This window comes from Falco cherrug, chromosome 4 (genome assembly GCF_023634085.1).
Source record: "Falco cherrug isolate bFalChe1 chromosome 4, bFalChe1.pri, whole genome shotgun sequence".
Taxonomy (NCBI): Eukaryota; Metazoa; Chordata; class Aves; order Falconiformes; family Falconidae; genus Falco; species Falco cherrug.
Window position 1 is genome coordinate 69,587,599 of NC_073700.1, and position 24,883 is coordinate 69,612,481.

Genomic DNA, 24,883 nt, shown 5'->3' on the forward strand with positions numbered 1-24,883 from the left:
GTCTACATCAAGAGAGTATATTGAGTTTAAACGTCTAAAATTAAATACCCGAATGTCTCAAATTTTTAAATGTATCTGTATCTGGTTTGCATGGCAAGGTTTTGGTAGTGGGGGGCTACAGGGGTGGCTTCTGTGAGAAGCCGCTAGAAACTTCCCCCATGTCCAATGGAGCTAATGCCAGCTGGCTCCAAGACAGACCCACTGCTGGCCATGGCCGAGCCCACCAACGCGATGGTGGTAGAGCTGCTGGGATAATGTATTTAAGAAAGGGGAAAAAAACCTGCGCAACAATTGCACTGGAAGAGAGGAGTGAGGCTGTGAGAGCAGCAGCCCTGCAGCCCCCCAGGTCAGCGCAGGAGGAGGCAGGAGCAGCTCCAGGTGCCGGAGCAGATTCCCTGGCAGCCCCTGGTGAAGCCCACGGTGAGGCAGCTGTGCCCTCAGCCAGGGAGGTTCATGGTGGAGCAGATCCCCACCTGCAGCCCATGGAGGACCCCACGCCAGAGCAGGGGGATGCCTGAAGGAGGCTGTGACCCCATGGGAAGCCCGTGCTGGGGCAGGTTTGCTGGCAGGACTTGTGTCCCATGAGGGACCCACACTGGAGCAGTCTGTTCCTGAGGGACAGCACCCTGTGGAAGGGACCCACGCTAGAGCAGTTAGTGAAGAATGGCAGCATGTGGGAGGGACTCACGTTGTAGAAATTTGTGGAGAACTGTCTGCTATGGCAGAGACACCATGCTGGAGCAGGGAAAAGTGCGAGAAGGAAGAAGTGGAAAACGTGTGATGAACTGACAGTAACCCCCATTCTCTGTTCCCCTTCACCACTTGGAGGGAGGAGATAGAGAAATCGGGAGTGAAGCTATTCCTGTGAAGAAGGGAGAAATGGGAGGAAGGTGTTCTTACATTTTGTTTTTTAGTTCTCATTATCCTACTCTGATTTGAATGGTAATTAATTAAACTTATTTCCCCAAGTCGAGTCTGTTTTGCCCGTGATGGTAACTGCTGAGTGATCTCTCTGTCCTTATCTCAACCCACGAGCCTTTCGTTATATTTTCTCTCCCCTGCCCAGCTGAGGAGGGGAGCAACTGAGCAGCTTTGGTGGGCACCTGGCAGCCAGCCAAGTTCATGCCACCACAGTATCTCTGGACTTGGACTTCTGTGGCTAGGGTCTATCTCTCTATTTGGTGTTATTAGAACTGAGCTAGTTGAAAGGCGTTTCTGCTGTCTCCAGATGAGTTCAACCAGTTTCTATCTCTAGTCCGTCACATAACAACAATAACTTTACACTTAGCTCATGAAGATATGCCAGGGAACCTTCTTCTGCACCTCACTGCAGTTGGGATGGGCTGGAAGGCAGTGCAGTGTCCCAGGAACAGCCATGCCTGAGCCCGTAACAACTGGGGGTTGGTCCTACTTTGTATCTGAACGTTCTTTATGTTCTCAGCTGTGTGCTAAGGACAGGAGCCCAGAGCTTGTGCACATGCTATTTGAGCGGCCCTTGATAACGTCAGTGCCACGGACTTGCAGTCATTATCCCTGATAAATTGATGTTCTCTTGCTGCCTCCTCAATGGACTCGCTGTGAAGGAGCAAACGGACTATCTGCAGGTGCAAGGAGCAGTGCTTCCCAAGGATGCCTCAGCCTCTCCCACCTGAAGAAACCTGTCCTTGACTCCAGTTGCCTGACCAGGTGCTCCCTCCTCCTTACTGTGGGTCTGCTGTTAGAGCAGCGCATCTACAATCATCGCTCATACTTTTCTTCTTCAGTTCTGACCTAGATCTTCCCTGATTTGGCTTCTGCCACTGTGCTCCACCTGAGTCGGTGTACTTAGCCCATGGCTTCCATTAAAGTTCAGAACTGGAGGTAAGATGAGTCTTTCATTCTAATTTTAAACCGACACTTTAAAAACATTTTAAACGGTTGCTTGTAAAACTCCAGTATTTTAAAGAAAGGAGTTCTAGGGGAAGGAGAAGGAATAGTGCATCTCTCCCAGCAGCTTCCTTACAGCGAAGGCTGACAAGGAACAGACTGTTCTATTGATGCTGCATTTCAGCCCAAGCTTATGGAAAGCCCAGTTATCTCTTAAGGGTTCCACAAAAGCCTCTATTGATTTATTTCTAGCTAATACTGCTGCTCCCCTCTCTGATCTGTCTCCTACTTTCAAGAGATTTGCTCAGGTTACTCTTCATGCTTTCATTTGGCTTCCACAATTTTATTTTAGCTTCCACATCTTCGATCTTTCTGACAAGGTGTTAAGGGATCCTCATTCTCTTTTCAGCATTTTCTGCAAATTCAAGAAATAGCTGTACTCCATCACCTTTTCTTCCCTCTTTGTACTTCGCCTCTGAAGGTTCTTACCATAAATACCATTCCAGCATCTTTCTCCATGCTTATGACTCACCAGCCTTTCCACTTCAAATTTGTCATATTCTTTCCAAGCGAAAATTTTGACTTGTCTCTCTGGCACTAATTGCCATGCTACTCTCTGGTATTTCCTAAGTCGAGCTAGTGCAGCACCCACATTGAGATATTTTTGGTAATCTTTTTTATTGCCACTCCACCAAACGCATTTTCTTGTGACTCTTAAGCGTCTGTGTCCTCTTACAGAAACTTGATTTTGGTTTCCCAGATCCATTACTCCCACCTTGTACAACTTTTGTTCCCATAGTTCTGATACAGGTAGGAAAGAGGTGGTAGGTTTGTGTGGAGTCACCAGTCAGCGTATCCTAAAACACATGAGCAGATATCAGCTAGGTTTGGTTTATGGAAGTAGATTAAGTCTTGAAAACATCCTTTATGACTAACTTGTAGTATCCTTTGCTCATAGTTCTTTGTTTTATCTCTGCACTTGAGAAGGTGAATAATACATAACCAAGCCTACTAGATTTTTCTAAAGACAACTGTATCCAACTGAAGGTGTAAACACAAAAGAGAGGGGCTGAGTGTTTAGCACTGACCGATGGGGAATAACTGGGAGTAATGAGATTAAATTGAACAAAGGAAAACCACTGAAGGTTGAACATCAGGAAAATATCCTGGCCGTGTCTATCAGACCATGGACTAATTTCCCATGGGAAGTGGTGGAAACTCCATCTCTTGAGTCATTTACAATTAAACCAGATAAATCACTAAAAAACAGAGGGCTGGGAACAATCCAGTTGGAATTGGAAGGGGATGAACTAGATGGTTTCAAAAGATGGTTTTAGCCTCAGTTTCTCTTATTCTGAAATTAAATAACACGCCTGCTCACTCAGGACTGACAAACCTGCAGCTGCACTGCGTCCTCCTCATTATGGTCAGGTTGAAATGCTAATGTCACTCTAAGTGACCATTTTTCTGTGTTGTGGTAATGTTACGGCTCAAGCCTGCTAGGGTAACCAGAGGAGTCCCCCACGGGCCCTCCTCCTCGCCATATCACAGACCTGGCTGGGACTGTCATAGGGTTTTTCTGCCAAAAACGATGCTTTGTTTTAGACTGGTTTCTCATTATTTCCTCTACCATGTACCCTGTTGGGCTGAGCTCCCCTAGATGGCAGAGCTGAAGCAATATAAAATGCAAAATGCTTTATGCAGCCTTGCTGTAACAGGGACAGCCATAGACAGCCACTAATTTTTTGAGACCTACTTGCTAGAAACAGCTTCTGTTGTCATGGTTCACTGTTTGCTGCATGGGAGAGACAGTCCAACTCCACGTGCAGTTATGCAGTCAGGATTTGGCCCTAAAAGGGTATTGTTTCCCATAAACGATTCAAGTTTTCAGTTCTCAAAAACAGCAGGCCGAGAAACCGGTTCATTTATGGTTGTGTCTTTCACGAAGCCTCGTGGTCCAGCTACACTGACTTTTCAAAAAAAATCAGTTGTGCAGATGCTTAGTTGGAAAAGCAATGAACTTGATGAGGCAAGTTCAGAGATGCTACAAGTGACCTTCTTGTCCATTTACACTTTTCAAGACTTCTGTTAGACAAAACTACGGGTCAGCCTATTAGCAGTGTTAGTCCACACAGTTTCTCTTTCTGTCCACACACAGATGTTTTTCCAACTAATTGAATTCTACTGCAATGCATTTTTTGAGGGTTGAAGTGCTGAAGAAAGTTGAACCCAAATTGGGTCACATTTTGAGGATTTCTTCTGAAATTACACACATAACTTTCTTTAAGGATCTGATAAAAATTACTTGACTTCTGTAATATCCAGAACTTTCTTCAATTTGTACAGTTTGCAGAAAAGGACAGTAGGTCAGGGGCTTTTTTTGTTGGTGTTTCTTTTTGTTGGTGTTTGTTGTTTCTTTTTCAGCTGAGCAGCTCCACGTGGTGTGTTGCATTTCTCCGCTGGCAAAAGACTGTATTTTTTAAAAAATATTGTTGGATTAGCATGAGATGCCTGAGAGCTCCCCATATTACAGTGAGAAACAAGGTAAACAAACTGATAGTGGCTGTGGTAGATATGTAGAGGTAAAACGGAAATTACTTGGGAAGCAAGAAGATTGATCTGAATTATTTCAAAATTTGCCTTTTCTTACATATCTGAGCATGTAAGTGTAGGTAACATAGTCCAAATCAAGAGTCATGAGTAGAGCATAACAAAAAACCAACTAATCTTATCTGTGTTGGCAAGTCATTAGTTCAGAATCAGGCTAACCTTCCTAGCTCTGAATTTGTACAGCTTTACGGTTTAATCTTGAAGAATTTTCTTCTTATATGATGGTTATTCTGCTTACACCCAGTCTTGTACCGATCATTCCTTGTTACTCCTTCTGTTATACTTCCCATTATTTTAACCTCTTTTTTGCTAAGAGTGTTACCGTTTCTAATTTCTGACTCATCTTTGGTTGTCTACAGCTCATTTCACATTTACCTTACCTATTTTGTCAGCCTTTGCTTCCTCCCTTTGTCTTATCTTTATAATTACCATATATCTTTTTTGGTTTTCCACAGCACAGCTTCACAGTATCAAATACTCATGTTGCAAAATTTCCCCTCGTATAAAGATCAACAATAAGTTAGCTGGAAGTCATCCGTATTTCATTATGTTTGGCACTGAGAAGTGCAGCTTTTAAAGAGCCTCCACCCTACAGCTGCATCTCATCATTGATCCATTTAAATGCACTAATCTAGCCAAAAAGCAAATGTTTCCCATTACAACCTGTCTCTAAGTGACATCTATGTGCTAGTTTAGGAATAGATCTTCATAATAGAACTACTTTGGAGGTAAACCAGGAAAAGATATTCTTCTGGTTCTGTGCTAAACACTTGCATGCTTTTAGCCTGAAATAAGTATGGAGCCATGTGCTTCCATTCAGTTATATAGCGGGTAAAATAAACATTGTGAGCATTGCTCACTGAATACAAATTCTGTAATTATGGGTTACGTGTATGATCAGTTCAGTGACTCGACATTGGCTCCTACATTTGTAGGGATGTCTCCACAGAAAAGGAAAATCACGAAAAACTCTGAAGTTCACAACGAACACAGGGGCAATATCTAAGATGCTACTAATATCCCAAAGGCCCTTGGATCTTTGTCATGGTGATCATACCACTGCAGCTTTGTGAAGGGAGTAATGAGGCCTGATCTGCCCACAGGCTAATACAAGAGTGTGTGAGGTGGCTTTTTGTTTTGTTTGACTTCATCGACATAGTCATACTACTGGAAATCCTGCTAATCAAGATGAAGTGCCTTTAAAAAGAAAAAGTGGGGTTTGCAAGTCCTGTGACACAGAAGCATTTTGACGTCAACCTCACAGAAAGGTGAAAAGGAGGTATCTTGCAATTGAGAAGGAAAATACACAATATATTCAATACCATATTCATTATTTCATACATGCATATGTTGAAATAACGATCAATATCCAGTATGGATTATCTTTCAGTCCTCATGCTGCCTTTGCACTTTTCAGCTGTCGGTGGGATGCGGGACTCTCCCTCAGCACTGCTCCATTCCAACAGCTGTCACAAGAGAGCCAGAGGGTTGTATAACAAGAGAGTGGGTAGCTGTAATTTTGGTACCCAGGAACTCGTGGGAGCCTGTTTCTTGACACCAAAGACAAGTAGATAAATGAGAACGTGGAGGTACACAGGCTTTGGAGCACTTTGCAAGAGCTGCTACCAAGCAATCCACAGGGGCCGTACCCAGCTACTTAGGCGTTCTGGCACTTTTTGAAATACTATAGTTTTTCCTGAAGGCCTTTCTCACTGCCAAATGCTTTTTGCATGTGTTGGATGGGTCCCTGAATCATAGTTTCTGCAGTGCTGATGCTCACAAAACTAAGCCTATTTTTGATCACACTGGCATCTCCTTTCCCAAACTTCTTTTCTAATCCACAACTGCAGCCAACAGCACCTTTGACCCCTGGCATGCCTTCCCATACACTCAACCTTAAGGTAGACATACCATTAAAGCCCTGAGCTGTATTTGCTTTCTGAATTAACATCCCAGCTGTGATAAATGTGGCAGTTCTTGGATAACAGTTATTGTTTCATGCTGTTTGCTGGCAGCATCAGGAGAATAGTGGCAGTGGTCTCAGTTCAAGTCACACACCGAAGGCTGCCTTCATAGCCACAAGGGCTGAAAAATAACCTGCTGTAGGGAGGCTTTGGTTCTCAGTCCCAGTTCCATGCAGTGGACACATCCCCAGCTACTATCTTGTTCAGCAGTGAAAAAGACAAGGATTTAATCACTCCATACTACCAAACAGAGAATATCTGTACCGAAAATCGTTCTACCATGCTGACACACAGAACAGATCCCCAGTGAACAAAAAACCCCAACCCTTGTGACAGTGTGTACTGTGTGTGAAAAGACAAGATTTGAATTCAGCTTTAATGCACTTGGCACATAGTATATGATGCTTAACTTTTCAACTCAAGAGAGGTCAATTATATCATGTCTCAATATTTTACTTTTCTCTGGACTTACACACAAGTCTGTTGTGAAACAGACCTAATAATGATTTCTTACGGTAGTGGACACCACTGCTCAATTCTTCATTACTATTAAATGGACCCAATTTCTGTGTCAATAAAAATGACATGTGCTAGGCATATTGTTTCCAGGGTCACAACCATTCCTGGTATATTCTGCAACAGACAGACAGACTGCTAAGTTTTATAACAAGGTAAATGAAACTAAAATGAAAATCAATATTTCCTTTTACAGAAGCTTTTAAAACACAAGTCCTGGTGCCTTGCTCAGAGTAAAAAAATCCTTCCTTACTAAAGGCAAGCCTGCAGCAATACAGATCCTGCAGCACAATCACACTGCTGCTCTCACCCCACAAAATGGCACGTCAATATATAAAGTGATAAGCCAAAGAAATTTGGAAATAACTAATTAACATAATTGAAATGTCTCAGTTAATATACTTGGTTAACAGCAATGCTACCAGGAGAAAATTCCCCCTACACACTTGGATGAAAGCCTTACTGTTAACTCATGTCATATTTATTTCTTAAAATAGAAATAATTAATACTTGTATATGTGCGGTTATATAAAGCAGAATTGCACAGCTGTCCCCTGCTAGTCATCAAAGGGATGCTGTTTTATATACAGGAATAAAGTGTTACTTTTATTGTATTTCTCACAATACGAGGGTGGGCAAAAAGGAAATGGGCTAATAATATGTCATTACAGTTACAGTAGTCTGGGCTCTCCCAGAAGTCAGCAGAGAGAAAGAAGAGCCCTAAGAAGTTGATGCAAGCTGTCTTCAATAGTGGCATGAACATGTCTGCTCAGCTTCTGTATCTCTTCATTGATTATTGAGAGAGCCTAGCTGATTAGCTCAGATCAAATGACTAATTCATAGATGGGTAAAATCAGGTGTCATGAATACTATCCTCAGTGTTTAGTGCACTCGGAGAGCACAAGGCAGGCAGAAAATTTCCCTTGCCTCAGGATGTTAGGGGATTGTGTTATTAGTCTCCCTGTTTGCCCTGAAAGACAGCCCTATTGCAGCCAGATTTGTAAGGATTTGCTTGCACCTGGAGTTTGTGGCAGTGGCCATGCTGGAACACCTTTATCCACAACTAGAGCCCCTCATTCTTGTCTTTACAGCAGCTAAACTGAAGGTGAATAAGACATTCAGATTTTTGAAAGACCGTACCCAGCATACACTTTGCTAATCCATTAACGTTTTCAATATTTCAGCAGTGCTCCTGCTCTGCATTGGAACCAAAAGCAAGTCTTTTCATTAAAAGCCAGCAGAAGAGAGGGAGTATGAGATCCATTTAATTAAAACATTTCCAGCCAATACGCTAAGGAACGTTTAGATTCTGCATGTATCTTATGCATAGTCAATGGAAATTGCATGAGCAGAGGCTGAAAAGGCTTGGAGGAAGCCAATGTAAAATGAGCAAAGACTAAAATAGTCTAGACTGTAGATTACAAGAATAAGGCTCTGGCATATATCTGAGAAGAACCAAAATATTCAGCTACTAAGTGGACCGGCTGTCTGTTAAAGAGTGGCAGGTGAGCCCTGACACAGTTTAGAGCAGCCTGCCAGCTTGCTCTGCGCTGAATGACACGTCTGACAGTAATAACGTGTTCCAGCAACGTTTCTGCAGAGGATGCTGCAGGGAGCAGTACTGTGGGCAAGCACAATCCCCTCACCCAGAAGTGCCTGTTTCCCTATAGCTGCTGTATCCTCCGGCTGGGTCCATTGTTTCTATACCCTCTTTCAATGCAGAGTAGCATAGAAGTTGAGGCACTATTTCATTAGTGCATCAGTCTGTGAAATAACTATTTGGCTATATGTGTAGCTAAAGTAGACAGCTGTTTGAGGTAGCTGTCTTCGAGGGACACTAACATGAACCACCCTTTCCCAGTGATCCAAGCAGTGTGTGTCACTCCCTGCCCTCATCTTTGTTCTTGTAAGAGCAATACTGTCATGACCAAGAAGAGGGTAATCCTCCAAGCTGGAGTCAGAAAAAATCTTGCAGGAGGAAAAGCCAAAAGATGACTGCTGCAGTGTCTCCACTCCCCTTAGCTAAAGCAGTTCGCTGACTATTGGAAGGGGACTTGAGCTCTGCACAGCTGTTATTTACCTCTGTTTTGAAATGCAGAAAGTTGCAGTAATCTGTTTATTTTTCTTTAACTCTTTTGTGCTTCAGAAGTATCACACAGTTCAAAAAGCGGTATGACTAAATTTTAAGAAAATCATTGTGCTGGCAATGTTTTAACAACTGTTTCTTTGTAAAAGAAAAGCAATAAATAAGGGAAAGAAGATTAAATAAACATAGAAGCTATCAATGGCAGGAAAAATATCTAAGCGAATAGAGAAGTTTGACAGATGGTGACGGGTGAAAATCTTTGCTTTTTCTCTGGCTTTCATCAAGATTTCTCTGAAACTTAAGGATGCCTCCAAAAGAGGAGCTTGACACATCACAAATGGAATGGAACCTGTTGCTCCTACAGCTGGTCCTACAGGTCTGGGAATAAGAAAAGCAAACAGGAACATGGCATATCAAGGAGAAGGGGCTTCCCTTTAGATTTCTTTTCTGTACTAATCAGATCCAGTTATTAAGGCTAATTACCTTTATAGAAGCTGATTAATACTTGTGGCCCTCACCTCAGGCAGTTGTATAGTCCCCACCTGATTAAAAGGGAAGACCACTCTCACTGTATCAAAAAGATTAAGTCCTGTCCTTAGACTTTGAGGAAAATGCTTTGCACTACTGTGCTCAGAGTTTGTTTTGTATTTTGCTTAGGGCTTAAGGACTGCCTTGAGAATTAAATAAACTTGGACTCTTTCCCCTTGCCTCCCTTGTAATGCTTTGGTCTAATCCTGCAAATGACCTTTGTGTGGACATATTTTGCATCCACATGGAGCCATTTGGAGTCTAGTGCATGTGAAACAGCACAATACTGCAGCGAAGAGTTCAAGTGTATCTAATGAGTTAAAATATTTGGCTGCTGCTTTCTTCTGGGAAAGCAGTTCTGAAATGAACATCTGAGGGTGTCTCAGCAGAAGACTGGGCCGAAAATATTCTGTAAACGTGGCTTTGTTCCTTAGCTCATACTTTCATTTTGACTTCTCCCAGCATTATGTTATTGCTAATGAGATTTCTGGATTGATTTTTGTCTAGATTTGCAACTTTAAGTCCATTGCCAAACAGGGACAAACTGGTGGAGGGTGCTAACAATTAATTTAATCACACTAGAAACATGTTATATTCAATGCTTTCTTTAGTCAGTTCAAAAGCATGTTTCTTCTGTATATACTACAGTTTGCATAGGCAGTCAACATAGCATGTTTACAGAAAATTAATGAGCATTTCTGTTCATTAGTTGCAATAATTTACGTGGCTGGGTTTCTGTGTTTGGTGGTGTGTTTTTCTGTATAGGCAGATGAGCTACTTGGAACCTGAACTTAAACCTAGGTGTCCCCAGTTCCTACAGTTGTCTCTGTTTGTCCGTAGAATTAGAGCAGAATCACTCTTCTGACATTTGGCATTTGACATCTTTCAAAGGGTTTGTAAAACAATGAAAGAGAATGAATCCAATATTTTCTTCTCCTTGAAAGCAGCATCCACAGACAACCCTTTCTCTGGAAGTAGGATGCAGCTTGCTGGGGAATTTAAAATACTTCTAGAAACATGCGATGACAGTTTAGCTCCATTAAAATACCAAACATATTCCTAATAGATCCTCTTCTGGAAAATTCATACCATACAGACATAAATACAATCTAGTTTGCCTCACAGATTTTTTTTTTTTTTTGGGGGGGGGGGGGGTGTCATGCTTTCCTGGATACTCTCTCCCCATTTTTTGTCTCACTTTAAAGTCAGAGCAGGAGGATGAATGGTGGGAAAGCCGGGGTGGGGGTGGGGCAGAGAAAAAACCAACAGTGTTAAACAGTATTAATATCACTTTCAGAGCCTAGTCCCCATAAATAGTAATCAGCTTACAGGTTTAGAGACCTTCTGGCCTTTAGATGGCTCCTGCTGTCCCAGAGAGCATCTCTTGTGTCTCTCCAGTGAAAAGAGCGCTGAGCAGTGGTCGGTTGGCGTTAAGTAGCAGCATATGGAATCAGGTTTATAAGCCAGTTAGAGCTGAGTACCTGCTTTTTACAGGCTATCTGGTAGTGATGTTCTGATGAGCTCAAAGTGAAGTAAAAGCTCTTTGGACAGACTAGGCAAAACACAAAAGCAGGAACTGATACCTTCCTTATGGATGGAGCACATCATTGTTGGAATGAAGGAGGGTTCTGATGAAATCAATATATTTGTGTGATATAAACGCGTCATTCTTACTCCTGAGCTTTTCTCAGTGCCTGAAAGCTATCTTGATCCAGCTCCAGCTATAGAGGAAGATCCGTTAAATGGTAGAACTCAGAAGAAAGCTGTCACACTTCATCCATCTAGAGAGAAGCTGATAGTCACAAGAAACACAAAATTGGTAGCCTGAATTTTGGAGACGGCTGTTAGCACTTCTGTGCTACTAAAACAAGGTTTCACTAATCAGTAGATCAAGCTACTGATTATGCGATAAAGCAAGGAGAGAGTGATAACACTGTTGTCAATTCATCACCAGCTCCTTCCACCTAAATTGTCAGTTCAGTAGTTAAACTAAACATTTTACAAATAGGGCTGACTTATCACCTCCCAGCCGATGGTACAGAACCAAACAGAGCTGTTATTTCAGTCGAGGAGCTAAGGTAACCCAAATTGTCATTTCACTTTTCTCTGCCATTCCAGCACTTAAACCTTTTCTGTCACGGACAATTTTAAATAGATTGGATTATTTATTGTATTGAACTCTTTTAAACTGTGTGTGTGGGAGGGGAGGGTTTCTGAGGGAAAATGCTGCACATCTTACAGTCCCTGATGTCTTTCTAAAACAAGTTAACATTGTTTGACCTAAAGTGAATAAACCCTCAGCAGAACTGAGGCTGATGACTTTATCTGTTAGACTCTGGCTCCTCTAATTTAAAACAAATGAAAGAATGCAGATAGTTTAAGTGAATGCAGAAGAGATGGGAGTGATACTTTTTTCCCCCTAGACCTTTACAAAACTAGGAAATCTTGCTGTAAACAGGCATGGCATTTTTAGAAACAAGTTTTTATTCCACAGCGACAGTTTCCAACAGCAAAACATGAAAAATGAGTTTTGTTTTGCTTATAGTTTCAGAGTGTTTCAGTAGATTTTCATTGCTAGAAACCCAAGTTAAAAGTAATGTGAGTTCTGCTGGGCTCCTCCTAGCCATAATCTTGCCTGTTCAAATTTTACACTGCAACTCGTTCCCCTGGGCTCACTGAATTAAAATTGTTTTTGTCTCTGGCTGGATGACGGTAAATTCCTGCAGGCTTGAACACTTTCCTATTTCTTTAGAGTACCAAGTTTGCTGTTGGAGCTGAAATATTAATGCCCCAAACCCACCAAAATGTGTCAAACCCCAAACTCAGAATAGCAGGGATCGTTGGTGTGAACAACTGAGGCTTATTGCTGAAAAAGTCGTGCGTCAGCCTGCCTTGGTGCACATTAGTAGCCTCACACAAATACCTTCGGGTCTAGTTCAGGGAGGCTATGCGCAGGAACACACGGGAGCGTTAATAAGTATCAAGTTAGGCTGTGAATTCACAAAACATCAGAAACTTTTCACCATCTCTGTTTTGGACACATTTCTCATGGAAGAATAACCTACCTCACTACTTGGTCATCCTTGCTCTGAAGGGAAACTAGCCTGAGCTCATTTCATGAGCCTCTTACCCAAACACAGCTTCCTCTCTTGACGATGGATCGGTGATGCTGTCCAGGAGGAACAGTTGTCTTGCTGTACACTCCAGGTGGGCTTCTCTTTGTGCCTTGGACACTGTCACCCTGACTGCAATGAGGAGCAGCATCCTGACACAGCTCTCCGTTCACACCTCAGCTTTGTTATCTGAGAAGACTACACTGAGTGGAAGACACATCAGCTGAGACATTGGTTTTCATTGTGTAGCTAGCTGGTTCCCAGAATAGACAATTGCCAGAAGCCGGATAGCAACTTTCTCCCTAAAATCCAGCAGGATAAGGACTAGATGCCCAGACCTCCACCCAAGCTATAATGTTACTCTCTGTTGCACTGCTGGTTCCCTCAAACCTCAAAGTATTTTGAGAGTATGCAGTTCATTGCCTCCTCTTCCAAACTCTGAGTTTTAGTCTGTAAACAAACATTCTCCTCTGTCATTATGGTCATGTCACACTGTCTCTTTGCAAAGGTGTTGGATGCATATGTACACAAGCACACATACACATGCGTGCATACACGTACACATACACAGAGTTGCTCTGCCTCTAAGGACAACAACAAGGGCCAGGAAACAACAGTAACACACAGCCTGGGTAAAAAAATAATCTCTTTTGGGTAGCACTGAAAGGCAGCTTCCTAACTCAGAGAAAGCCGATCCAAAACCATGATTCAAAAGCCTGGCAAATCACCTCTCCCTCCATCTACCACCATCAGGTGGTATGGGAGGAGACAGCCTGACCATTTCTACACATATTTCAGATCAAGACACGAGGGTCACTACCCACCCTGTGGGATGAGTTCTGCCATCTCCTGCTGCTGCTGGAAAGACGCTGAGGTATCCTCAAAGCAGTGAGTGGGGGAGTTGTCCTGGCACAGGACAGGAAAAAAGCCCTGGTAGCTCCTGCATGGAAGAGGCAGTCATCTTCCCATGCACATCTCTAATCAGTCGCCACAGCCTCAGGACATGGGTCCTGAGAACATAGCCAGAAATAGTCCCCACAGTTTCACTGAGCACACCCAGTGGTGACCTTCACCTCACGGTCCTGGACCTGCCACGCATTAATGCAATGTCACACTTGACCTGTCTCATTGCCTCAAGTCATTTACAGCTATGGCAAGACGGAGGATCACAGGGGAAGGCAAGAGGCTACATTGGCCATCAGACTGGTTAGCTAAGTCCTGGACGATATTCTGAGAACATACAAGTCAGCAGTGACACACTTTTGGCCTTGCAGACAATCCCTTTCTCTCCCACTCATCTGTATTCAGCAAGCCTTGGTGATGCTGACTCTGGTTTGCTTCAGTGCCCAAGCACTCACAGACTTTATTTCCCCTTTGTTCAAACCCAACACTTGCCCACAGGCTTGCCCTGAGCCTGCTTTGCACATGTCATTATTCATGTGCACTGCTGGCAAACAACCTCGTACCTCACATTGGAGCCCCTGCTATACATCTTTTCCATGTCTTCAATACCTTCTTCTTTTAGTCGTATATCCATTTTCTTTTAACTTTATCCACCAAATTTTTCTCCAACTGGTTAATCCCTCCCTGGTTGTCTGAAGTAAATATAGTTCTCTCATGTCTTGTCTCATTTCTTGTGCCTTGACAGTTACCTCTTGCAAGGCCTGTTACTTTCTGTTTGTACCTCTCTGCTCATAGGATTTTTGGATGTCTCTGATCAGTGCTCCTAAGCTGACCACTGTTCCAGCTTATAGATGATGCCTTAACACTCTCAAGATGCACACCCCCCTGCACATCGTAAGCATCTTCCTTGGCTTTTCAGTAGGCAAATGTCTCCCTTCCACCACAACTTTAGATAGGCAGAGAATTTCCCTGAGGGCTAAATCCTGCATAATACCATATATGCTTAAAATGGTGTTACTTCTAGATGTTGCCTAGTACCCTGTAACCGGTGGAAACAACACAACTGAACCTTCAGGATGCCAAAATCCTCCCTTACTATGGACCCAGTAGCAGGCCTGGCTGCAGTTCTCTTTGGCAGTGCTCTGGACACTTGAAAAGCATCAGCATCCTGGGCTAACTGAGGTGGGTGTGATGTCCTGTGAAGATAAGACTGAAATAAAAGAATGGAGACACTTTGGTCAGAGTTCAGTGTAAACATGGGAGCCAAGATGTAAGCATGGCAGCGATGACATTTATTACTGTTGCCAGAGTGTAGGTGATTGGAATGTCTGTAGAATAAAAGGAGAATATTGTGGCAAAGTTACCAAGAAAACAGCCATCACTAGTGATGTCTAGGATGAATAATGTACTAGTGCTGGACAGGAAACAGGTGCCTGTATCATGACTGAAACAAAGGAATCTCAATGCAGAAAACGGTAAAGCAAGTACAGTTGCAGACAATGGTCATATTACTGTGCAGCTCTAGTCATGAATTCATGGCTTTTACATGGCTAGGAAGAGACTGTCTACTAGCTGCAGTATCGTGGAAAAATCAATTAATGAAAAATGTGTCATCCACTTCTCGATCTCCCATTCTGGGGAGAATCTAATGGATTGTTCTCACACAGGGCACCTGTCAACATCTTCAGGAGCAGACAAGCTGTTAGACTGATGCCAACCGGTGCTCTGGCCATGTGCTGAAAAGCCTGTCACCAGGGTACTCACAGCAGCACTTGCAAATGCTTTCAGGGAGGTAGTAGCATTCATTACCTCCAAAGCAGAGGAGATGCAGAGGTGTCCATCTTCAGCCTGAACCTCTCAAAGCAGGTCCTGACCACGAGATTTAAGAAGCTGGGGTCTATGGTGGAACGTGTTAGCAGAATGATCTTTACCTCAGTGGCTCCTACAAGTTACAATTTCTGAGATCATCAGTACAAACATCTACTTGCTTAGAGGCATATCTCTTCACACTCACTCTTCCTTTCATCCCCAAACTTAAGCCTGTTAAACTTGGACCTTTTCTTACTTAACTTTTCAGACTTTATTATCTAAAACATCGAAGATTTACTGCTATCCCCTGCTACTGCCTATCTAATCTACCCTACCCAGGCACTCCACACTAATCTAACCTAATCTAATCTAATATAATCTAAAAAGTCCTGTAAAAAACCTGCTTTCACTTTAGCTTCTGTTTCTCTCCACTTGTGCTCTTCTCTAATCCAGTGGCAGGACATTTGGGACTGGCTACGGCTGAGCCTCTTCACTGCTCATGGCACCTCCGGTCTGACTGGTGGGCTGCAGGTGGTGAGAAAAGAGGTGGCCTTCAAGATGGCAAGGACAACACAACTGCTTGGGAAGTGAGTTGCTTCACAGTAGGCTGGGTGCAGGTTAGATGCCTAAACACATTGCACAGTCGAGAGAGGCATGCCCCTGGGCCCTGCCAGAGGCAGATGTGCAGATGTTAAGGTCCGTGGGGGAAGGAGGCAGGTACCTAAAACATATTTAATGTAATTAATTTCAGTCCTCCAGTCTACCTGGCCAAGTGAATTTTGATGTCCACAATTTAGCCTCTAGAATTTCTATACTCTCAGGACAGCAACACATTCATTCAGCAAATGATAGTTTAAGAAGATAGAGCCCTATAATTGTGCCACCACTGACCCGGCAGAAGAGAATGACTGAGCACACCTCAGCCCCTGGACTGCAGTGCCAGCTTAACTCTGCCTACCTCAGCAATTTAAATTCAGCTGCTAGACTTTGCACTGAAGTGGCTGAGGTGCACTCAAGGATGTCTGCACTAGCTCTCCTGTGGGGACGATAGTCTTCAGCAAGGAGTGATAATAAACAGTAGGATGGTGCTAACACTTTATTCTGCTGCAGCTGTCTGCTAAGTGAGTATGTGTCAACACCTTCAGACTGGAAGGTGAGAAAGTGAAATTACAGTTTTCAGTTACCCTAATTCTGCTTTTGCAACCTCTTTTATTAGGTCACTTTCAAGGGTGGTTAAGGGACTCTGAGGTTTTGCTTGCATGTTACAGTAACGAGCATGTTTCTGGAAAGCTTGACTGCTTGAAGTTTTTCTGTTGTAACTGTGACACCATATTTAGAATGAAAAATTACAGCAGCATAGCCTTATACATGAAAGTCCTAAAAACACCCTAGTGTCTCGAACAAAAACATCTGCCGCAAAAAAAATAAAACACTGTGATTAAGAGGAAGAAAATGAAGTACACAGTTTAATAAAGATTTTCTAGTGTAAATCTTCTTTTGATAATTACACAAATATAATCTTCTTAGAGTTAATAATAAGTTCTGTTTCCTCAGCCTAGCTATGAAGTAATTTATGATTCTAGGATCACATTTTCCTCTGTGATATTTTCATCTCCCTGTTACAGTTTGAAAGCTAAAGCTAGAGAAAATGATTGGCAATGTAAGAAAAGTAAAAATGGAAGATTTGTCACCGCACTGATGTAGCTGTGCTGATATAAATAGAGACTTGATAGATAATAAATGATCACTCAGATCCTACTTGTGGTTTAATCTCTCTGAGACGTATTATGAATCTGACAACTTTGTACATGGATATTAGTTATGATGCTAATTTAGATTTGAAGTCAGTACTGTGACTTCTATAGAAAAAGTGATTATTATGAATACACAGAACTGATTTTGTATACATCACGGATTTCTGATGACGTTCTGCAAATTGACATGATGACTACAGTGCACAGAGCAGTATGCAGCTCAGGCACACAGCTACACTTCTTGGTTCTGCTTGGTAACAGTTTCTAAACAGGAAAAGTGCTCCAACTGTTGCCCTTCTCCACCCTTCAAAAACCTGAAGTGATTTTAATTCTGGTCTTTCCAACTTCTTGACAACCATGGACCAGTGCTCAGGGTCTGTAGGGCAAATAAATCTTTAAATGTTGTATGACAGTGAGAAATAGTTAGGGAGCTGGACAGAACCAGCCTCTGGATTGCCAGCTGGACAGCAATATGCTTATTTAAAATATATATATATAATCTCTGGTCCAGGTCAGGTTCAGCCACAAAGTAGTCTCTGACATAAAAAAATTATGAGGAACTCAAATTCTTCAGAAACTACTACAGGTTTTTAACTGTATACAGGCCTAATGAAATCTGTGGCAGCACGCTGAATGGTAAGTAAGCATCTGAATTAGTGCAACAGGCCCTGAGTTGTAACACCCTTTGAAACTTGGCACATGCGACCTTGGTTGGGCAGAATCAGCATGTGGACCTTGAGACTCTTCCTCCAGCTACTGGATGTAAACTCTCTCCTCAGTTCTCTGGATGCCAATATTCATACCTGCTGCTGATGGGTAGCCAGGCCAGTCACCCCTTTTCAGAGATCACTTAAGAGTAGCACAGTAAAAAACCCACCACAAGTCAAATCATCATTATTGTTTAGAGACCACAATCAAGAAAAAACCTTTCATTTCACACAAGACCTTTACCATTTCCTACAAATGCTTTGTTGCTCTTTGTTCCCTTTCACGGAGACCTTACTAGTCCAGCCTCTATACTGAAAATCACCGTTCTAGAAAAGGAAAAAATAAATAAATCACACGCTCCGATAACAATAGATGAAGTATACAAAACGTTTATGTTACCACCCTCACGGAGACAAAACCAGGTCCCCCCAGCCCACACGCAAGCAGCTGCAGGACTCCAGCCTTGCCCCATCCCAGAGCCCTCCGAGGCGCGGCCGTGGCCGCTGCCGTGCCGAGGGGTCCCTCACCGAGCCCGGCGCAGGTTGGAGCTGGCAACAGTAGCACGAAATCCAGAGTTAGGGCGGAAAAATTTAGATTACTCATGTGTGACACCCCCCACCCCACCCCGCGAACACCACCACCGAGTCCTCTGGCGGGGAGGGGGAGAAGGCGACGCCGCGGCCCGCCGCCTCAGGGCGCGCTGGCGGGCGGGGGCGGCGGGGTGCGGGCCCGGCGGGGCTCTGCGCTCCTCGGCCGCAGGGCGGGTGCCCGAGAAGGCAGCCGGGAGCCAGTTCCTGCCCTCGCGGTGTCGTCTAAGGAGGTGGGTGGATTTTTGGAGGGAACAGAAACCGCCAGCCTGGAGGCGGGGGATGGGGACGGGCTCCCTACCGGCCCCAGCGGCGGAGGCAGCGGGAGCCGCCAGCACCGGGAACGCCTCGCCGCCGCCGCGGGGCTGAGGGGCCGGAGCCCTGCAGGCCGCCGAGTAAGAGGGGGCCAGCGTCAGGGCCGGCGAGGCACCGCCGCGCGGCGCGAGTTCGGCGGGCCGGGCGCGGTTGCCGCCCCTGCTCCTGGCAGGGCAGGGGCCGCCGTGAGGCGCCGGGGCGGACTCGGGGCCTTCCCGGGGCGGGGTGGTGGTGTAACGGGACGGGGACAAGCGAGGCCGTGCGCGGGCGCGCAGGCCGCGGACAACGAGACGGTGCCGCGCTAGTCCGGGCAGAGACCGCGCTCTCCGCGCGGTGGAGGCGGCTAAGCCGCGCGAAGCCCCGCGCCTTCAGGAGGGCGCTGGCTGAAGCTCCGCGGCTCCCCCTCACGCCGAGCCCGGGTCGGAGCGCGGCGAGCGGCCCCCACCCGCGGCGGTGGGCGAGGCCGGTGCTCAGGTAGCCGGGGGAGCGCGGCGGGCGCAGCTGGCGCGGCGCTATGGCCCCCAGCGCCGAGACGCCCTAATTGGTGGCGGCGGAGCCGGCAGCGCGGGGGGGGGGGGCAGGGCCGGCCGCCGGCTGCCGGGGCGAAACCGCGCGTCTGTGCGGAGGGAGGCCCGAGGGAGGGGCGGCGGGCGGGGCGTGGGGCGCGGTGGTCTGATCGCGAACGGCTCCGGCTACGTAGACGGGGGGAGGGAGCCGCCTGTGAGCGGGGTAGGCTCGCGTGAGAGACAAAAGCTGGGCTCCACCGAGTGGGGGTCTTGGCCTCGCTGCTGCCGGGAGGGCTCTTTTGTTGCCGTTTTCCAACCGGAGGTTGTGCGCTTCCCGCCACCCCGCGCCGGTCACACTGCTGGTTACGGCCGGGGCGAGCAGCGCGAGCAGGCGGCGCCTTCCGCCCGGCCCGGCGAACGAGCGCCCCTCGGCTCCCTGCCCCGTCCTCCACCAGTTGATCAAAGTTGGGCTGGGCCGAGAGAAGGAGCGGCCGGCCGGCCCGCGGCCCTCGCCAACCGGGGCTCCCCTCCCTGCCAGCCTCGGCGGCCCGGGGCAGCGCTGCCCCGTCCTTGCTCCCTCCGGCGGCACGAAAGCCTGTGTGTAGCGAGGTAGGAGGGAGCGGGCGCCTCCCGCTTTCTCTCCGCCTGTCCTCTCCTCCCCGCGGCTGGGGCTGTGGATAGGAGGAGCCGGAGGAAGAGGAAGATGACGAGCGGGTGCAATTAGCCTAACGAGGGACGGGTGGCGGAGGAGGCGGCGGCGGCGGCTCCGCGCCGAGGACTGACACATCTGCTCTCTCTCTCCTCCTCCAGCCATGAAGGCAGAAGCCGGGGAGCGCAGCTGAAGCCCACGGTCGTCCCGGCGCTCTTCCTTATGGCAGCTGCCTGAAGAGGCCGAGACCCCTCCCCGGCGGCGGGGCTGGCCTCGGCGTGTCGGGTGTGCGCGAGTGGCTCTGGCGTTGGTTCCCTCCTCCGCTCCGTTCCCTTCCCCGATGTGGGCTCCTGAGGATTTGCACCTCCTTTGTAACCGGGAATGAAATAATGGCGACCCGGTGGGCAGCGGGGCCACCCGGCGGAGATGGAGACAACGAGCCCCCCCCGGGCGGCGGCAGCGGCGCCGGCGGCCAGGTAGGAGCGGCGGGGGCGGGCGGGGCGCGGGCTGTGCGTACGCGGCGGCAGGCAGGGCCGGGCCGGGCGGCCGCCTCCCGCCGCGGGGAACGGCTTGGCTGGAGCGGGCTTAATGGCCGCCCCCTCTCTCCCTCCCTTTCTCCCTCCCTCTCTCTTCCTGCCCGCCCGCCCCGGAGTTGCTGGGAGTTGGACGTTGGGAGCGGTGCGGGCGTGCGGCTCCCCGGCAGCGGGCGGGGAGGCTGACCCGGCCGAGGGCTCCCCTCGCACTCGGGGCGTCGCTCCTGGGCCGGGAGGCGGGGGCGCCTCGGCTGCCTCTGGGGCCGGGCGGCGGCTCCTCTTCCCGCCCCGCCGAGCGGCCGCCGTCCTCGCCCTCGGGGCGGCGGTTTCCGTGGGGTCGCCCCTTCAGCCCCCCATCCGCCCCAGCCCCGCGGTCAGCTTGCGGCGCGGCGCCCCCACGCTCGGCCTCTCCGCGTCGTCTCGACGCGTCTGCCCCGTCCCCCGGGGAGGGGAGCGCTTGGCTGGGCGGCACTGGGGTACGGCTCCCGCCTGGCCCCCCCCCCCTGTCACGCTGAAGCCCTGGTGCTTTTAATAGGAGTACGGGTCCGGCCTCTGCCCCCTTCTAGCCAGTGCTCGCCACACTCCTGTCTGTACGCAGGGGCTTGTGCTAAACTTATTTCTATCCACAGCATTTGTTGCTGGAATGGTCCTCTGTGTGTTTAGTTTAAAAACTTGATAGCATGCCATATGGTGGTACCGTTGCATGTTTGGACTCGCAGCACAGGTTTTAACGCAGAACCGTGTCTGGTGTTTCCTTCTGTGCTCCCTGTTAATAAATCTCTGCGAAACAACTGTAACTTCAGGGCTAATAAAGTATATATAACAGCTTCAGTGGATGTGTTCCAAGATCTGTCTTAAACTTTATTTAGAAAGACAAACTTGCTTTTTTGTCTCAAAGTTAGGACATGTGCCAAAGGCAAAAAACTGACTTAAACCTATGTAGGACTGTGAAATGGATGCCCTTTATATAGATGCTTCCCTTTGAAACTGATATGTAATAGAGTGATTTTAAACCTACAGAACTTAAAAATTAAAAGTGCGAGTGGCTTTTAGTTTGGTTGTGTGTGGGTTTTTTTGGTCTTTTTTTGTTGTTGTGTTAGGACACTGGGTTTTAGTTCGCTGGTATCCTCAGTTTACCCTTTTGCCTTAGTTTAAAGGTGGCACATATGGTATTGTAAGATTTTCCTTACTGCCATCACCTCAATTAAGGAATTCACACAATGTCTTAAAGCAGGTGGGTTGGGTGAGGACAAAATGTGAACCTTAAGTAAGAAAACAGAAGATGTTGAGATTTTAGACTTTGTTACAAATTATGATTCTTAATTTGCATGTAGGATAAATCATGGTTTATTCTTGTTGATGCCCTTCTTAAAAATGTGACTGAAAACAAGGCCATATTTGGAGACAGTGTCCTTTAATACTGTTCAGATAGTGTGGGAAGAGGGAGGAAACCAGATGTCTAAGTGTAAAAACTAAAATCTGCTTTTTAATTCTATCATGTTGAGACTGCTGGTCTTTTGGCACTGGCAGTTGTCATAATCCACCTTTCGCTACTGCGGTAAGCCCTAACAAGGCCCGTGGTGCTTTTGGAGCTCATCATGTTAAAGCTGTCTAATTGGGGACTGCTAATAGGTACAGAATTGCAAAATGGACTGCTCTGCCTGTTGTTTTGCCTGATGCTTATATGTTGCAGCTAAAATGTAACTGCTAGGAAGCATGCGCTTACACTGATGATTGCCTTACTTGCAGCAGGCCTGACAAAATCTTTACTTGAATTTAGGTAGCCCTCATGAATTCTAATCAAGGTTGCAGTGCTTTCGCAGTTATTTTAGTATGCATATTACTGCCTGTCTGGCTTAAAGTTCAACTTTCTTAAAGCTTTTTTCATAGATCGGTGTAAAATGCCAATAGAGAGTGAGGATCTGCTGTCTCAGTTCAGTTGGTGGAAGAGTTTCTGTGTGCAGTGCTTGATATGCTGCTAGATGTGAACAAATCCGTTTAACTGAAGTCTTGTATTGTAAGAACTGCTTTTTTGTTGAATAAAATCAGAAAACACCTTCCATGAAACAGAGTTACTAATAAAAAGAAGTTTTAATTTTGCAGAAAAGTTGATGCAGTTGCAGGGTTTCATAGTGTGCTAATACTGACATGCGAGGTATTAGCAATTTTGGGAAATGATTTATGGTTTTGGACACTGTATCCCGTATGGTGTTTGCATTGTGATGCAATATTAACTCATCTACATCTAATGTTTAGCTGTAGACATATACACGCAGCAGGTTGTCACAAGGAAGGCTCCAAGCATAGCCCGTGTTCATCACAGGCAAGGAAGTTGCAACAGAAATCAGAATTTTCAGCCAGTTAAATGTTTTGGAAATGTACAGCAATAATCATTGAGGTTTGATGAAGAACTGAAAAACTTGTGCTCTGGCTTAAAGATCTGTGGTCAGGCAAAGAAAGGGAATGTCAGACTGAGAAACTAGCGCTTCTTTGTATCTTTGCATACAGAGGTGGGAGGATTGAGGACATGCGATGTGACTCCTTTAGGTAACGCCTATGTTGGGTTGGTAATTGTTTTTTGTTTTGGATGCCGGTCTACTCTCATGCTATGTTCCCTTTGGTCATGGTTCATCGTGGTATCTATTTTTATTTTCACTTAATTTTTTTGTTTTCCCTTTGACACTGTATCTGGTGGTCTTTCTCACTTCAGAGCCCCTTCACTGAAACGATTGTTGAGAACAAAGATTGCGCATTCAGGCTCGTGGGCTCCTGTCTGAACATACAGCGCCTGTTCAAAGGGACAGATCACGTATTCTGGGCTCTTGGGGGAGCTGGCAGAGAGGGCCAGGGACTCTCAGGGCTGTTTGCCATTCTGTTTGAAATCTGACACACATTTGCAAACGGGTGCAAGAATTGCTGAGCCTGTGTTCATACAGACAGATAAGTGAGAGTGTGTTCTTTCTGGTTTTCAGATTAACAGGCATATACTATCTCTGTTTCATCAGGTTTTAGCAGTGTTTTGCTGGGGTGTTTAAGCCCTGCTGAGGTACAGGCAGTACTACTTCAGTCACAACATCCTGTCTATGGCCCTGTCCAGATTTGAGGCTGGAACTGGTTTCTTTGTTAGTATAAATTTCATCTCCCTTCTTCTGCCTAGAAAGGCACAACAAAAAGTGCTTTTTGTGCTTTGCTATTCCCACTATTTTGCATTTACTTTAAAAGAATAGCTAAATCTGTTTGTGGTGTAGTTTACACTTAATCTGTATTAAAATTACATTCAAAATGTTAAATGTAGGATGAAAAAACATTAATTACAGCATATGTGACTTCAAAAGCCAAAGTTTTATTGTAAACAGTACTGCTTCCTCAGTTTATGAATACTAAAAAACCTTTATCAAATGATTTTATTAAGTGTGTGTTATTTTTCTGTTGGAACTCATTAGAGTACACATTTAGATATTTATTGCAAATTTCTAATACTTTATTGCAAATTTACATTAAGAGTGTAGGGTTTTGGTTTTGTGGGATTTTTTTTTTTTTTTTGCCTAACAGCTGAGTAGTTAGGCATAGTTGGTTATCCTCAGAGATTCCTGAGAGTTTCTGTATTTGGCAATAATTAGGAAATACATTTCCAAAGACTTCTGTGAAAGAATAGTCAGAGGTTATTTAGTACTTGCTTTGTAACCACAAATATATTTCAGAAAGGGAGAGAAAATGCCATGATAGTTTCACTTCTACACCTTATCAGAGAGAGTACAACTGCATGACCTGAAGAGAAGCCTGCGCTGGAAGGGTCAGGAACCAGAGAAGGGCAGTGATGACACTAAAAATAGAAAATTATTGGCATTCTCACTAACAATACTTAATAGATGGTTTACTATTTTAACAACCTGGTTGGGATGACATTGGTAAACTTCAAGTGGTGACTTCAGGTGCTATGCCTCTCTAATATAGGGGCACAAACACTGGAGGGGTGTATTTTGATCCTGCTTTTTCGATCTTTATGTAATTATGCCTGTAACCTGTTATGCCGGGTACGCTGTTCTGGAACTCTGTATTGTTGGATGTCAGCTTTTTCTATGCCTGATGCTTAGAGGCAGAAAGGTTTAATCGTGATATAAAGAAAGAATTAGAGAAGTGCATTTGTAAGATCTTACATGTCAAATAATACACAATACCAAAACTACTTGTTAGAAGTGTATACTACTTATGGCGATAGAGAATTCTGTACCAACCTTGCATCAAGGGAGAATAAATTTGATATACAGACAGTGATCACAACTATTCAAAAAGCTTGAGTCTAATCCTGTTTAATCATGCAAGCATAGCCTTGACTTCTGCTCTCATTTATGTTGGAGTAAGCCTAAGATAATTTGACAGAACATGGACCTCTTCCATGAGGAAATGCTATGTATTTGATAAGCAACAGTATAAAG

The 24,883-nt window shown here is 45.5% G+C and overlaps 1 protein-coding gene across 5 annotated transcripts in view; it reads left to right on the forward strand.

The window, feature by feature from the left end:
• The first annotated feature begins 18,541 nt into the window (after positions 1-18,541).
• ARHGAP21 (Rho GTPase activating protein 21) overlaps positions 18,542-24,883 on the forward strand; it is a 119,000-nt gene continuing 112,658 nt past the window's right edge. The window contains exons 1-2 of one of the 5 annotated variants that reach the window (XM_055708360.1): positions 18,542-18,677; positions 20,076-20,390. In XM_055708360.1, coding sequence (XP_055564335.1) covers positions 20,304-20,390 — 87 coding nt within the window. In that variant the 5' untranslated portion in view covers positions 18,542-18,677; positions 20,076-20,303. Of the gene's footprint in view, positions 18,678-18,708; positions 18,840-19,447; positions 19,489-19,737; positions 19,875-20,020; positions 20,391-24,883 lie in introns of those variants that run through there. The other 4 variants (XM_055708359.1, XM_055708361.1, XM_055708362.1 and 1 more) reach the window with 4 other exon arrangements.